Source organism: Durio zibethinus, chromosome 1 (assembly GCF_047325235.1).
Source record: "Durio zibethinus cultivar Kanyao isolate XHJ-2024 chromosome 1, ASM4732523v1, whole genome shotgun sequence".
NCBI lineage: Eukaryota > Viridiplantae > Streptophyta > Magnoliopsida > Malvales > Malvaceae > Durio > Durio zibethinus.
Genome location: NC_143162.1, coordinates 34,594,132 through 34,607,788, shown reverse-complemented (window position 1 = coordinate 34,607,788; position 13,657 = coordinate 34,594,132). Strand labels below are relative to the sequence as shown.

Genomic DNA, 13,657 nt, shown 5'->3' with positions numbered 1-13,657 from the left:
AGTGACACCTGGACTAATCATACGTAGACAGGAAAGATAAAAATGACAAAAGGCATTCTAAAACCATGTTGCCATCCAAGCGCACTTTCTTTCTTGCAGCATGAAAGCGTCTAATAATGTATTTAAAAAAGTAATGATTAATGCCGACTATCTTTTGATAAATTGAATGTTATTGAAGTTGGGGGTTATTATAATAAAAAAATTTTAAGAATAAATTTGAAATTTAAAAAATAATTAATATTAGTTGATAAAGAAAGAGATAAAGAGTTTGGTCAGAAAAGTTAAAGGAAATTGATAAAAGGACTATCTAGCAAGAAAGTGAAGCAATCTTTGGGAATACTTGGCAAATAAGCATAAGCTCTTTATTTTAACTTTAATTTAACAACCAAAAGCCAAAAAAAAAAAGGAAAAAATAAATGCTTTTTTTATTTAGCATATCACATAAGTTGCAATATAATAATTTTTATATTATATATATTAAATATAAAATAATAATAATATAAATACATAAATTATCAACTTTATTTAAAAAACACCTTAATCCAACGACCGTTTTCATAATAACGATATCTTTAATTATTTAGATTTGTTTAAATTTTGTCTAAAATGACCATGTTGTTTTGTATTTTTAAAGGGGTGGTTTCGTAAATAGGAGAGGAGTCCTAGAATTTTGACACTGAGATCTTATTGTGGGAGAAAGAAACCTTGGCAGTTGAGGTTACGATGCTGGTCCAAAACCAACAAAAATATCTGCTCCGAGATTTGCCCTTGAAATAGGCTAAAAATTTCCAATTCAGTCAATCTCCTATTTTCTAACATCTATTCATGTGTGGCTTTGTTTGTAATTTTCTTCAACTCGCAGGCCATTTCGATTTCCTCGTTGATTCTTTCGTCACAGTCTAACCAACCAGTCTTTTCTCCACTCTCTCAACGGCAACCGCCACGTCTCTCGACGGAAGCTCAAAATTTCAACGACCAGAGAACCAGAAAATCCGGTTTTGGAGAGAGAAACAGAAACGGTTATAGAGAAAGAAAGATAGAATCGTTGAAATTCAAAGGGAAGGGATGGCGATCCCTGAAGCATACCGCCAACAAGCAAGAGGGAGACCTTCAACATCGTCTTCAACTCGAGCGGCGGCTCGACCGCCGGTTCAAGCTAGAGTTCCACTCCGGCGGCTGCTTCGTGTCGCCTCCGTGGCGTGCGGGATACAATTCGGTTGGGCTTTACAGCTCTCTCTCTTGACACCTTACGTTCAAGAGCTAGGTATACCTCATAAGTGGGCCAGTATCATATGGCTTTGCGGGCCGCTTTCAGGCCTCCTGGTGCAACCACTGGTGGGCCACATGAGCGATCGATGCACCAGCAAGTTCGGTCGTCGCCGACCTTTTATTGTGGCTGGTGCACTTTCGATTATCGTCGCCGTTTTGATCATTGGTCACTCCGCCGACATCGGATGGTTGTTCGGCGATACTGGAAGCTCTCGGTCGAGAGCTATCGTGGCGTTTGTTTTCGGGTTTTGGATTCTCGACGTTGCTAATAACATGACTCAAGGTCCTTGTAGAGCTCTTCTTGCTGATCTCACTGGTTAGTTTTTTTTTGTTTTAATTTTTTTATTAGAATGATATAAAAGTAAAACCCTAGAAGATGCTGTGAGCTTAATTTTTTAATGGGAAAAATCTGATTATTTCGTTTTCGGTGGCGTATTTTAAAAAAGTAAAGTAAAGCAAAGCAAAGAAGTCATCACTCATCATGGAATATAAATTATTTTACATTTGATCATTGATACTATAACTTTTTATGATTGTGCCTTTAGTGCTTGTCGAAACTTAATCTTTTTAAAATATTCAGTTGACGGTTGTGCCCCTTCACCTGCATATCGTTGTTGTTATAATAATTAGATTACAATAATTTTTTCTTAAATTTAGTTCCGTACAATTTGTTGGACTATTTGATTGCTTCAATTGAGTTTGGTTGTTTGCAAGTGCAATGTGCTGCTTGAATATATTTAAGTAGATAAGTATTACCAATTTAGGGTCTTTATTAAATGGAGCTTGATCAGATCATTTAACAATTACATAATAAGTTCATTGCCTGCAAGAATGAATAACCTTCCAAAATTGTTCGTTTTATGGTACTTATGCTAATCAGCTGGTTTCGAACCCACATCTTTAGCAATCATGGGTGATGCATGGTAAGTCCGCGAGTTTTATTAGAGCTTAAAAATACCCACTGCAAACAGCTCTTGCAATTTCTTGAAGTAGTTAGCAAAAAAAAAAAAAGAACTAGTCATACAAACTCTTCTCTTGGTTTTTGTTTATTCCTTTATCTCATAGTAATTATCATAAAATTTCCATTTTAAGAGATAAATCTTCTTGTTTAAAATTTCTTTTGTAATACTTCTTAGAATGTGACTGTCGAGCACGGAGCCAAACTTCTTTGTCAAAAAGTTTTCAATAGGGTATCCTCGTCATAGGCACCTGAGGCTATACTACAACATTTCATGATAATAATACGTCAAGTTCCTCCACATAGAATCAATAAGAGAAACTTGATAGCTGTTGTTGCCGGTTTGAAATTTTTAAGCAGAAAGCAAGTGGAGATCTATCTGTTTTTACCTGTTTTGCCATGTCATATGTACACAAACAATTAAAATTACAATGTTGGGGTTATTTGTATTGTCAAATACCAGTAAAGTATTGTGTCTGCAACCATTTCATGTATAAATATAAAATCCATGAAACCAGCTACAAATTGACATTATCTTCTGTCTCTCTCTTATGTTAGGAAAGGATCATCGAAGAACTCGAGTGGCAAATGCTTACTTCTCACTATTCATGGCTGTCGGCAATATTCTTGGCTTTGCAACAGGATCGTACAGTGGTTGGTTTAAGATTCTTCCATTTACCGTGACAGCTGCCTGTGATGTTGACTGTGCAAATCTCAAGTCTGCATTCTTTGTAGATATTATTTTTATTGCAATTACAACATATCTAAGTGTTTTAGCTGCTAAGGAAGTGCCTCTAGGTTCATTTGATAGATCTATACCTTCTCACGAACAGGGACCTGAACAGTCAGGTGGCCAAGCTGAAGAAGCTTTTCTATGGGAATTATTTGGAACATTTAGATATTTCTCAGGGCCTATTTGGATAATCTTGTCTGTTACTGCACTGAATTGGATTGGATGGTTCCCTTTTCTTCTTTTTGATACTGACTGGATGGGTAGAGAGATCTATGGTGGTCAGCCAAATGAAGGGGAGAATTATAATGCTGGGGTCAGAATGGGTGCATTTGGATTGATGTTGAATTCAGTTGCTCTGGGAATTACTTCTGTGCTTATGGAGAAGCTTTGTAGCAAATGGGGAGCTGGTTTTGTCTGGGGAGTTTCAAACATTCTCATGGCTCTATGTTTTCTCTCAATGCTCATTCTATCATACATGGCCAATCATATGGATTATATTGGCCATTATCTACCCCCAGGTGGCATTGTGATTGCTGCACTAGTGATTTTTTCCATTCTTGGTGTTCCATTGGCGGTAAGCTGCTCTTTTTCTCCTACAGAAATCATGTGATTTCTTAATTTAATTCTTGAATAAGGCATAGAGAATCAGAGATATTTGTTTTCTCCACCTGGACTTTGTATAATCAACATCTGGCTACTCTGCGTTGGCATTCCGAAGATTACCGTTTAATCATTCTCAACTTGGTGATCTTCTTGGTTCAAAGCATAAAACATCATCAATCTTACGGCATGAAAGTACTTAAACATCAATCCTATTGACTGCAATTTAGTGGTCAACATTCTTAGCATATGATAGTTGGATCTTTAAAATGGGCCCAAACTATGACAGGGCCTTAGGTTAGCTTGGTTCTGTTAATGTCACAATTAATCTTTTTTTTTAAAAAAAATTGGGAGCATTCAGTTTGTGCATTTAACTAATGCTATTGGTCCTTTTTTCAGATTACTTATAGTGTTCCATATGCCTTGATATCAACACGTATTGAGTCTTTGGGACTTGGCCAAGGTAGCCAATATTTTAATTTTTGTATCTAGAATTTACCTTTCGGAGAGGTGGTTAAGGCACTGATTCTCTTGGTTGTTTTCCACAGGATTATCGATGGGTGTCCTAAATCTTGCTATTGTTATTCCACAGGTATTGCTTTGCACCTGAACACATTTTACTATGATCTATCTTCTTGTTTCATTCTTTTTGTTGTTGTTATTGGGTGAGAGAGGGGAGAAAGGGGCTAAACTGAACTTGATTGGTATTGATTAATTCTCCCTGTCTCTGTCCCTAACTTCAATTGACATCCCTTCCCTGCCGTTGTGGATTCATGATCGGGACAGGACACTGAGTTGATTATGATTTTTTTTAAAAGAACTAAAAGGTTGTAACATTCACTTGCACATTTGGCACCTATTATACTTAGATAAGCTACTTAAATAAGAATTAGCATCTAAATGGGAGTCAATCCTCAAGAAAATTGATCCAAAAATTTACTAAATTAATCATATAGTATATCAAAAATTACATTGATGTCCAGGCACTGCAGGGAATGTCTCACTTGTCCCTGTTCCCATTTCCAATCCATGAATTAAGCCCTTGATACCAAGCTGATCTGGGTGGTGAGGCAGAGTCATTGTTGGTGCAGGGTCCATAAATTGTAGACGTTCCTATAAGCTAATTGTTTGATGAAAATAGCATGTTTTTCCAATAATCTTTTTATAGTTGGTCTTATCGTGAAGACAAACATGCTATCACATGGAGTGCTAAAAGACATGCTATCACATGGAGTGCTAAAAGTCATGGACTATATTTATATGCCTAGAAGCGGCTATCCATTTTCACCTACTACTTATGGAGATATCACTAAAATATTTATTTGGTAGTATCACATATTCTTGACCTAATACAATCACCTGTTGAATGGCTTTCAATCTTCATCACATCACTGATAGCCTCAGTTAACTTTTTGGTTTGATGGTTTATCTAATTGGAAATAAAAATGTGGTATCAGCTTGTCAATCATACTGTGTTTGAAATGATCATCTCATTCATTGATGCAAATTTGAAAAATTGAAGTGGACTGGGTTTTCAGCCTTATTAATTTCTTAGATGAGGTTTAAGCAATTCATTCTTCTTAATGTCATTCAGATATAATAGGCTGTCTAGCGTATAGGACCACTGCATTTCCAAATGATCGTCTCATTCATTATTACCCATTGGAGAAATTGAAGAGGCCTGGTTTTCTAACTTTCATAAAAATTTCTTAAATGATTTTAAAAAATTCATGCTTCTTAATGTCATTCAAATAATTTATATGTTGGAATCATGTTAACTTGCGTTTGTTGTGAATAATGATAAGGTTTGGGAGGAGTTGTTATTTCATGTTCAACTTGCCAAAGATTTTAATAGGAACAAGAATGCTTTCTCACAGACACACACATGCACACAGAGAATGCATGCATGCTAGCATCAACCATTAGATAATATTAGACATCTACTGTTAACAATTTGATGGAAGATGATTCATTAGTGTATCACTTTTTATAGTTTAGTTTTCAACTTCTGTAAATTTTCTTTTTCTGGAAATTCTTAGTGTTTAAATATAACTTGTTTTTGACATGATATGGTCTTAAGATACTGTTTTATTTGACTTAAATAATTTTATTTACATGTGTATGTAAAAAATAACTCTTAGGAACATTTTTAATTCTCTGATTATAAAGATGAAAGTTTGGAGACTTTGGATAATAATCATTTGAAAATTTGGGAGAAGCAGTGGCTTGCTTATGTTTAACAGAAAAATAAAGGTCATTAAAATGCTTTATGAAACATTGTTGCATATGTATGGGCAACTAATTTGGAACACCTCATCGTTTGTATTTGTTCATAATTTCATATGGTTAGTCCTGCTTCGTTTCAGTGCAAAGACAATGTTATCCTTTCTAAACTTGGATCCATTCTAGCTGCTAAAGGTCCGCCTTTACCATGAGTGTTTCAAACTGATCAAAGGCTTTTCCTTTCTATGATAACTGTACTTCAGTTTCCATAATATATTGCGACTGTTAGTACTTTGCTCAAACTTCTGTGGAGTTATAATTTATTGGTGTTTTTCTGTTTGAAATTTCTAATTTTAATGCTAACCCCAGATTAATTTTACAACCAGGACTGGTAGCTTCAGAATGTTGCTTTGAGTCTGAACATCTGGTAGCACATTGAATTTTAAGTTTACATGTTCTTAAACCCTTAGTAAATGTAAGATGAAAATAACAATGGCAATTTTGATATGTTATTAAAGTATTTGTCCAATATATTTCCCTTACCACATCAATTATGTTCTTCTAAATGCCTTCCATCCTTAGGGCTTAGCATTAAGCAGTTATATTACTCAATACCATAATGTTCTATTGTTAATGTGATGGAAAATCTTCTATTATCTTTCAATTTAAATAGTGAAACTTCGGTTGTTAACAACAGGTTGTGGTGTCTGTGGGAAGTGGACCATGGGATCAACTACTTGGTGGTGGAAACTCACCAGCTTTTGCTGTGGCAGGTGTTGCAGCCCTCACCAGTGGGCTGATAGCAATCTTGGCTATCCCTCGAAGTAGTTCACAGAAGACCAGGCCCCTCCCATGAGGTATTTTGTTGTACCTTATTTTTTGTTTGTCATCAACATGAACATTAAATTGTTCAGATAACATGAATTTGTATATAGCGATTGTTATTTTATTGATCAATAAAATCATTATGATCTAGGGTTTTGTTTGCCAATACATTATTTCATTTGACATTTGAAACACTAAAATGCTGGCTGCAGCTTCATTTACATTGGTTTCCTACTAGTAAATGAGCTGAAGTTTTCAGCTAATAATGTAGTATGTTGTAAAGCATGAGTTTTGACGCTTTTACGTCTTATAGAACTCTACACCTTCACAACTAAGATTGGGAAACCTGAAACCTAAAACAATATTGTTCGCAGAACAGTAAGTTTCCAGAATTACTAATTGAGGTCGCCCTTCAAAATGGAAATGGACACCACTTGGAATAATGATTGAAAATGAAATAGTAATGGGGCATTATTTCGCACAGCGATCATGATAGCAACTTAAATGTAATGGTAACAAATATTTGTAGCTTTCAATGAAGTTTGTCCCATAAAAACAGAAAGATGTATTATAGCCTTCATTGAATGCTGGATGAGACAAGTTACCTAAAATTAGTGGAGATTTTTTTTTTGAATGAAAAATCTGCCCACCTTCTGGAAAAATGTTGGTGAAAGCCTTGAGTGTTTGATTCGAGAATTAGTCCCAAGACTTCTATTTCCCTTAGCACCAAGATAAGTTGATGCTGATTGGGATCTATTCCCTATGAAAACATCAATTTTTTTAAATTTATTTAAAATTTTTTGGGTGAAAGGAAATCTTGTAATTGCCCATTTGTGGTCCAATTATGATGTATTGGAATCCCAAACACTTTGTGCCCGAATTTCTTGTATGAAGGTGGTGAATTGTGCTTTGTGGCCAACAATGTGTGAGTTGTGCTGATGGAAACCTTGATGGAGACATGTCCTTTATGCTCTGATTTTTTTGAAAAAAGCTTCATTGATTTTTATGGGAGATTGATCTTTATGATTGTTCTGTTCTTTTATTATGTTTTTACATATATTTTCCCCTATTTGTGTTGCTTGCTTGCCATCTGAACATTGGAATAAATTCTGGTGTTTATTGCACTTTACCAGTATCCATGAAAGGCTGTTTTGCTTTCAATGCTTCCCCATAACACTTTCTATCGAGCCTGAGAACAGCATTTAAAAGACCCTGAGTCTGCTTTAGAGTACAAAATTTGATCCAAACAATCATGCAAAAGAAAATCCTAGTCTTGCGGCTGATTAACTGTACTGTAACATTTTTATCTTTTCTGGAGCCCCTGATTGAAGAACTTTCTACTCATGCTGTGGTAAAAACAAAAAAGTTGTACTCTCAATGTGCCTGAATGCATTGATTTTCGTGCCATTTGTATATATCTGTAGAGACACAGCTGTGGCATTTGGATGGAACATTGGAAACAGGAAAACAGTGGTAATAATGGAATATTTGTGACTTTTCCCTGCACCCAAAAAAAAATAAATTTCAAGCATTTCACTCTTTAAACATTCAAGTTCCATCAAAGCTGAAATTGTTGACAAATGATCTATTTTTTCCTTAAGGCACAGCAAGCATAAACCCTCCCCCCCACCCCTTTTTTTTTGTTCAAGAAGCATCAAACCTTTTTTGGGGACAACCAAAAAAGGGCGGAAAGAGAAGTATGGAATCTATGAATTTGTTCGAGTTTCGAGACAAAGTATATAACATAATCTTTATATATGTCCAATCCTAAAAGGTCTTGTCACTGTTGCACACCTTTTCCTCAATTGAACTTGTATATTTGGTATTGTGCGAAGCTCTTCGTGATGCCTATAAAAGTTCTGAACTCCACTTCAAAAACAACTTGTGTAAAATGTTTTCATTTTCTTCTTTATGATTTTTTTTTTCTCTGAATAAACGGTAGAAACGAACAGCATCATCATCGTTCACTCAGTCTTGTGATCCTAGAACTTGTCAACTTTTAATTTTACATTTTGGTGTGGGATCTAACTCTGGTGAACCCCACTTCCCAATTGGAAATGCTAAATTCGAAATTGGATTCACATTTTTTCAAAAATCTGAGACGGACATTTGTCGGATTGGTTGAGTTGCATGAAACATTGCTCTCATCTACAGCAACTTATTGAGCTGGAAGCAAATGGAGTCTGACATTGGGGAGGGGTACGTATGGATTTCAGAGAAGAAGTAATATCTTATAGTATCTTTTAGTAATAAGAAACACAGCAAAACTGATTCTTGAAGCTTCCCCCCCCCCCCCAGTGCTGCAGGCTGAGCAAAATAAGAAAGCAAAAAAGAAAAAGAAAAAGAGGGTTAAGGTGTTCTGCTTGATTGGGAAGTGGGGGGGGGGGGGGGGGGTTGATGGTAGGGTTGGCAGTCGCAGCCATAGCCAAGGGTCTCTCTCCCGTAGAGCGACAATCCCATATCTGTTGTGAGAAAAGGGACACAAATTAAATGGTTGTAATTGGAGCACGTAATTGTCTCTCGGTGTTCCCTTTCTTCCATCTGCCGGTTTTCCGTACGGCCATCTATTGTCATCTCCATTAACACTCTTGGTGGTCCCGTTCATGACACAACACCTACCTCCACATACCCATGAAGATAATCTTTTTAAACAAGAAGAAGAACCCATTTTTCTTCTTTTTTTTTATTATAAGAAAAAATCCACTGGATATGACACTTATTGGTCACTTGAAGCCCTAATTAAGTCCCCACATGTTAACTGTTTAGTTCATTTCCTTAAGCTCTCGAGTTTCCCGCAAACAAATCATGATTTTGTTCCCCCATTTGGAAAACAGGGCAGTTTCTTTGCCCATCTCATCTCTCAAAATCTTGCAATCTTTGGAACCCGGCAATCCCGACACCTGGGAATGAGGAACTTGGAGGATCAGGAAACCGAAACTCGTCAGCTTATTATTATTACTACTACTATATTATTAACCCCCACTAGACTGAACAGTAGCAGTAATGTTTTATATCAGGCTAAGATCTTAGCATATCTCGTGATGGAGCAGCAGCAAGGAATTCTTTATTTTTTTTTTAATCACCGATGCAGTAACAACAAACTTATTAGCCATATGTGTTAGAGAAAGAAACTCCACCACACGTTTGTAGCAATATTAAGTATATTTTATTTGCTTCGATCACATGCCGATATCTTCTTCACTCTCTTACTCATTGCCTTCAAAAGGAATGAAGTTGTAAACAGAGAAAGCCATAACAGATGGGACCGGAAACACAGATATTAGAAAAAGCTTGTCACCTCTCATGTTGGGTAAGTAGTCAAGGGATCGGATTTTCCAGTTGTTGCAGAAAAAAAAAAAGCGGTGCTTGGAATGGGTTTATCACATTGGTTGTGCGAAAATGGACCATGCATGGCTATCTTAATTAGAACATTCAAACAAAGTTATATATAACAGCATTAGCGGATATTGTCAAAAAAAAAAAAAAAACCCAATATGCTCCTGTCATTTCGTCAAGCAAAGGATCAAATTAACTTGCTTGTCAATCCACACCCACTTGACAAATTCAAGATAAACTTCTCTAATTATCTCTAATATATACAATAACCTAAAGAATTATGATCAGAGAATGGTTTCCAAGATTAACCACTTAATCAATTTACCCAATAATTTTTCATTGACAGCAAAAAAAATGCTATACATACAAAATCACCTTCGTGGGGTTTCAACACATCTTACTAATAATATATTATATATTATATAAAGAAAAGATGAGAACAAGGCTGGCTACATCTGGTTCCCTTTCACACTCATACTTCTGCTCTCCTTCTCTCAATATAGTCTCCTCCTCGGTTGTTGAACAAAAGGAAAACAAATTCGAAGTGACTAACGTTGGCATTCAGGGACGGGGATAAAAATTAAAAAGAGCGAAGAAGAGAGAAAAAAAAAAAAAGGCTAAAAAAGGATAGGTTGGGCGTCCCCCACCCCGTCCAACTTCCAAAGCATTTTTGAACAGACGCTTTTCTAGCATTCACTTCTGAGAACCCAAACAGTAGGCCCCAATCACCTCTGTATAAATATCGGCATTTCTCCGCTCCCCAAACCCCATAGCACCCTCAAAACAAACAAAGCCGCATAAGCACAGCCAGGGTTTCTGTACCCTTGCAATCAATCCCATTTAAACAATATCCATTCATCCATCCCTTCCTTTTCTTTTCTTTTTTCCCATAACTTCTTTTATCCAGAAATTAAGATAGCTAACCTTTAGCTATGTATAACTCAAAGCCATCTTCTCCTATGTCCTCATTTCCGATCCCTTCTGGCAAAACCCCTTTAAAAAAAACTGTGGATTTTTCCAATGATGATGAAGAACAACTACATAGATTGCCAACTCCCTCTGAGGTATAAAAACAGCTTCTATGTTATGTTTCTGTAGCCATTTACAAAAGGGTACTTGTTTATTTATCGGCCAATGGCTTATTATCTTGCTTTGTTTGCATTCAGGCCCTGGAAGAAATCAAAGCCATAGGGAAGATCTCAGGCCCGACAGCGATCAGTAGTTTACTCCTATATACAAGAGCCATGATCTCCATGCTCTTTCTTGGCTATCTTGGACAACTTGAGCTTGCTGGTGGCTCTCTTGCCATTGGTGTGGCAAACATTACTGGCTACTCTGTACTCTCTGGTTTAGCCATGGGAATGGAACCTATTTGTGGACAAGCTTATGGTGCCAAACAAGGGAAACTTCTTGGTTTAACCCTACAAAGAACGGTGCTTCTCCTCCTCTCCGCTTCTATCCCTATCTCTTTCATGTGGGTCAACATGAAAGCGATCCTTCTTTGGTGTGGTCAAGACCAGGAAATATCATCCGTGGCTCATACATTTATTATTTTCTCCATTCCTGACCTATTTTTCCTTTCACTTCTTCACCCACTCCGTATCTACCTCAGGACTCAAAGCATTACACTACCCGTAACTTGCTGTTCGGCCATCTCTGTGCTTCTACACGTCCCATTGAATTTGCTTCTTGTTACCCATTTCAAGCTTGGTGTAGCAGGGGTGGCTATAGCTATGGTTTGGACTAATCTCAACGTCTTCGTCTTGCTCTCTTCATTTGTCTACCTCTCCGGTGTATATAAAGATTCTTGGGTAACTCCAAGCACTGACTGTCTAAGGGGATGGTCCTCTCTGCTTGCTCTTGCTGTGCCAACTTGCGCCTCAGTTTGCCTTGAATGGTGGTGGTATGAATTCATGATATTGATGTCTGGCTTACTTGTTAACCCCAAGGCTACAATTGCTTCCATGGGGATCCTTATTCAGACAACCTCTCTAGTCTATTGCTTCCCCTCGGCTTTAAGTGTTGGAGTATCCACAAGAGTTGGGAACGAACTTGGCGCAAACAGGCCAGGAAAAGCTCGCATTTCCATGATCGTTTCTCTCTTTTGTGCCGTAGCTATAGGGCTGTCTGCGATGTTGTTCACAACCTCGATGAGACACCAATGGGGCAAGTTTTTCACCAGTGATGCTGAAATCCTTGAGCTTACAGCAGTTGCATTGCCAATTGCTGGGCTTTGTGAGCTTGGAAATTGTCCTCAAACAACTGGATGTGGGGTTTTAAGAGGTAGCGCCAGGCCAACCATTGGAGCAAACATAAACTTGGGGTCATTTTACCTGGTGGGGATGCCGGTAGCAATCCTGATGGGGTTCGTGATCAAAATGGGGTTTGCCGGGCTCTGGCTTGGCTTGCTTGCAGCTCAAGCTTCCTGTGTATTCCTCATGTTATTAGTTCTTTGTAGAACAGATTGGATGGTTCAGGTAGAGAGAGCAAGAGTGCTTACACAAACAAGTTGTAGTAGTGGTAATAAACCAGCTCCTCCATTGCCCATTTCAACAAAACAAGAAGAGCACTCCAATCCTAAGCCCAAGGAAACTAACAACAACAACAACAGGAGGGCTGATCTTGAAGCAGGGATAGTGTGCATTAATGATGAACTTGTGAAGTATACTTCACTTGAAACAGACCCTCTCCTCTCTAACTCACACGCTGATGAGCATTAATTCAGCTCAGTAATTACCCCCCATTTTTTCCCCCTACCTCATAAAACGGTTTAATGTGAAAATTATATATAATTTGTTTTTAGGACTTTTCCTACTCCAATTTCTACCGGACAAGAGCCCCTTTTGCTTATCTAATTTATTGTTTAACTTAATTTTCTTTTATTTGTTTTTTAAAATCCCCATTTTGTATTAATAATAAATGTAAAACGAAATAGACATACTAAAACTACTTTTTAATTTAAAATTTAATTAAATTAACTTATACAATAATCAAATGATATTTCATTTCATTATATATAATTTTTTTATATTTTTAAATTATGATCTTGTAAAAAAATTTAATTCTATTTAAATATAGTTTGGATCAATTGAGAAGTGAGAGAAAAGGGTGGACAAAAAATGTTAAAAAAAAGGGTTAAGCTGTCGTTTGTTTAAAGGCGTGTGGAAAGCGATTCAGCCTGCCTTTCTTGTCATTCCCTTCCTTTTGAGGCAACAACGCTTGATCAAATTCCTAAAAAGGGAAAATTAGCATAATAGCTTTTCCCCAAAAATCATCATAGACTTCATTTAGATAAGCAAAAAGATTAGTTACGGTGAAAATAAAATCAATAACAAATATTATTATAATTACAATTAAAAAAATTTTAATAAAAATTTTATATTAAATAAATTTAATTAAAATTAATATTCGAATCTAATTGATAATGTAATAAATTCAATCGTATTACATAAAAATTACAGTAAAATTCAAATAGACATTTAATATATACTAACAATACCCTTTAATTTTAGATCTTTTAGTATGGAGTAGAATTTATTATCTTAATTTACAAATTAATAAAGCCCATCTTTTTCTTATTCTCCTTTTTCCCTTATATCCTCGAAGCTTTCATTTGCTTTAAAACTGGACCAATCATCAAGAATTTTCAATTTTTTATATACTTTTTTAATAATATATAGTATTCCATCCACCTCATATCTTGTATTATTAAA

The 13,657-nt window shown here is 36.3% G+C and overlaps 2 protein-coding genes across 3 annotated transcripts; both read left to right on the top strand.

The window, feature by feature from the left end:
* Positions 1–562: 562 nt before the first annotated feature.
* LOC111312502 (sucrose transport protein SUC4-like) lies at positions 563–8,117 on the top strand. 2 transcript variants are annotated; one of them, XM_089766537.1, is made up of 6 exons: positions 563–1,585; positions 2,786–3,534; positions 3,960–4,023; positions 4,109–4,152; positions 6,481–6,640; positions 7,742–8,117. In XM_089766537.1, exons 1-5 carry the CDS (start codon positions 1,066–1,068, stop codon positions 6,637–6,639), a joined length of 1,536 nt encoding a protein of 511 aa, XP_089622663.1. In that variant the 5' UTR covers positions 563–1,065; the 3' UTR covers position 6,640; positions 7,742–8,117. The 2 variants fall into 2 exon arrangements, with proteins under 2 accessions (XP_089622663.1, XP_089622657.1); XM_089766531.1 differs by lacking the exon at positions 7,742–8,117 and having other exon boundaries at positions 657–1,585; positions 6,481–6,774.
* A 2,596-nt stretch (positions 8,118–10,713) lies between these two features.
* LOC111279089 (protein DETOXIFICATION 48-like) lies at positions 10,714–12,813 on the top strand. The gene is made up of 2 exons (XM_022865984.2): positions 10,714–11,008; positions 11,111–12,813. The coding sequence occupies exons 1-2, from the start codon at positions 10,877–10,879 to the stop codon at positions 12,662–12,664; spliced, it is 1,686 nt and encodes a 561-aa protein (XP_022721719.1). The 5' UTR covers positions 10,714–10,876; the 3' UTR covers positions 12,665–12,813.
* Positions 12,814–13,657: the final 844 nt, after the last annotated feature.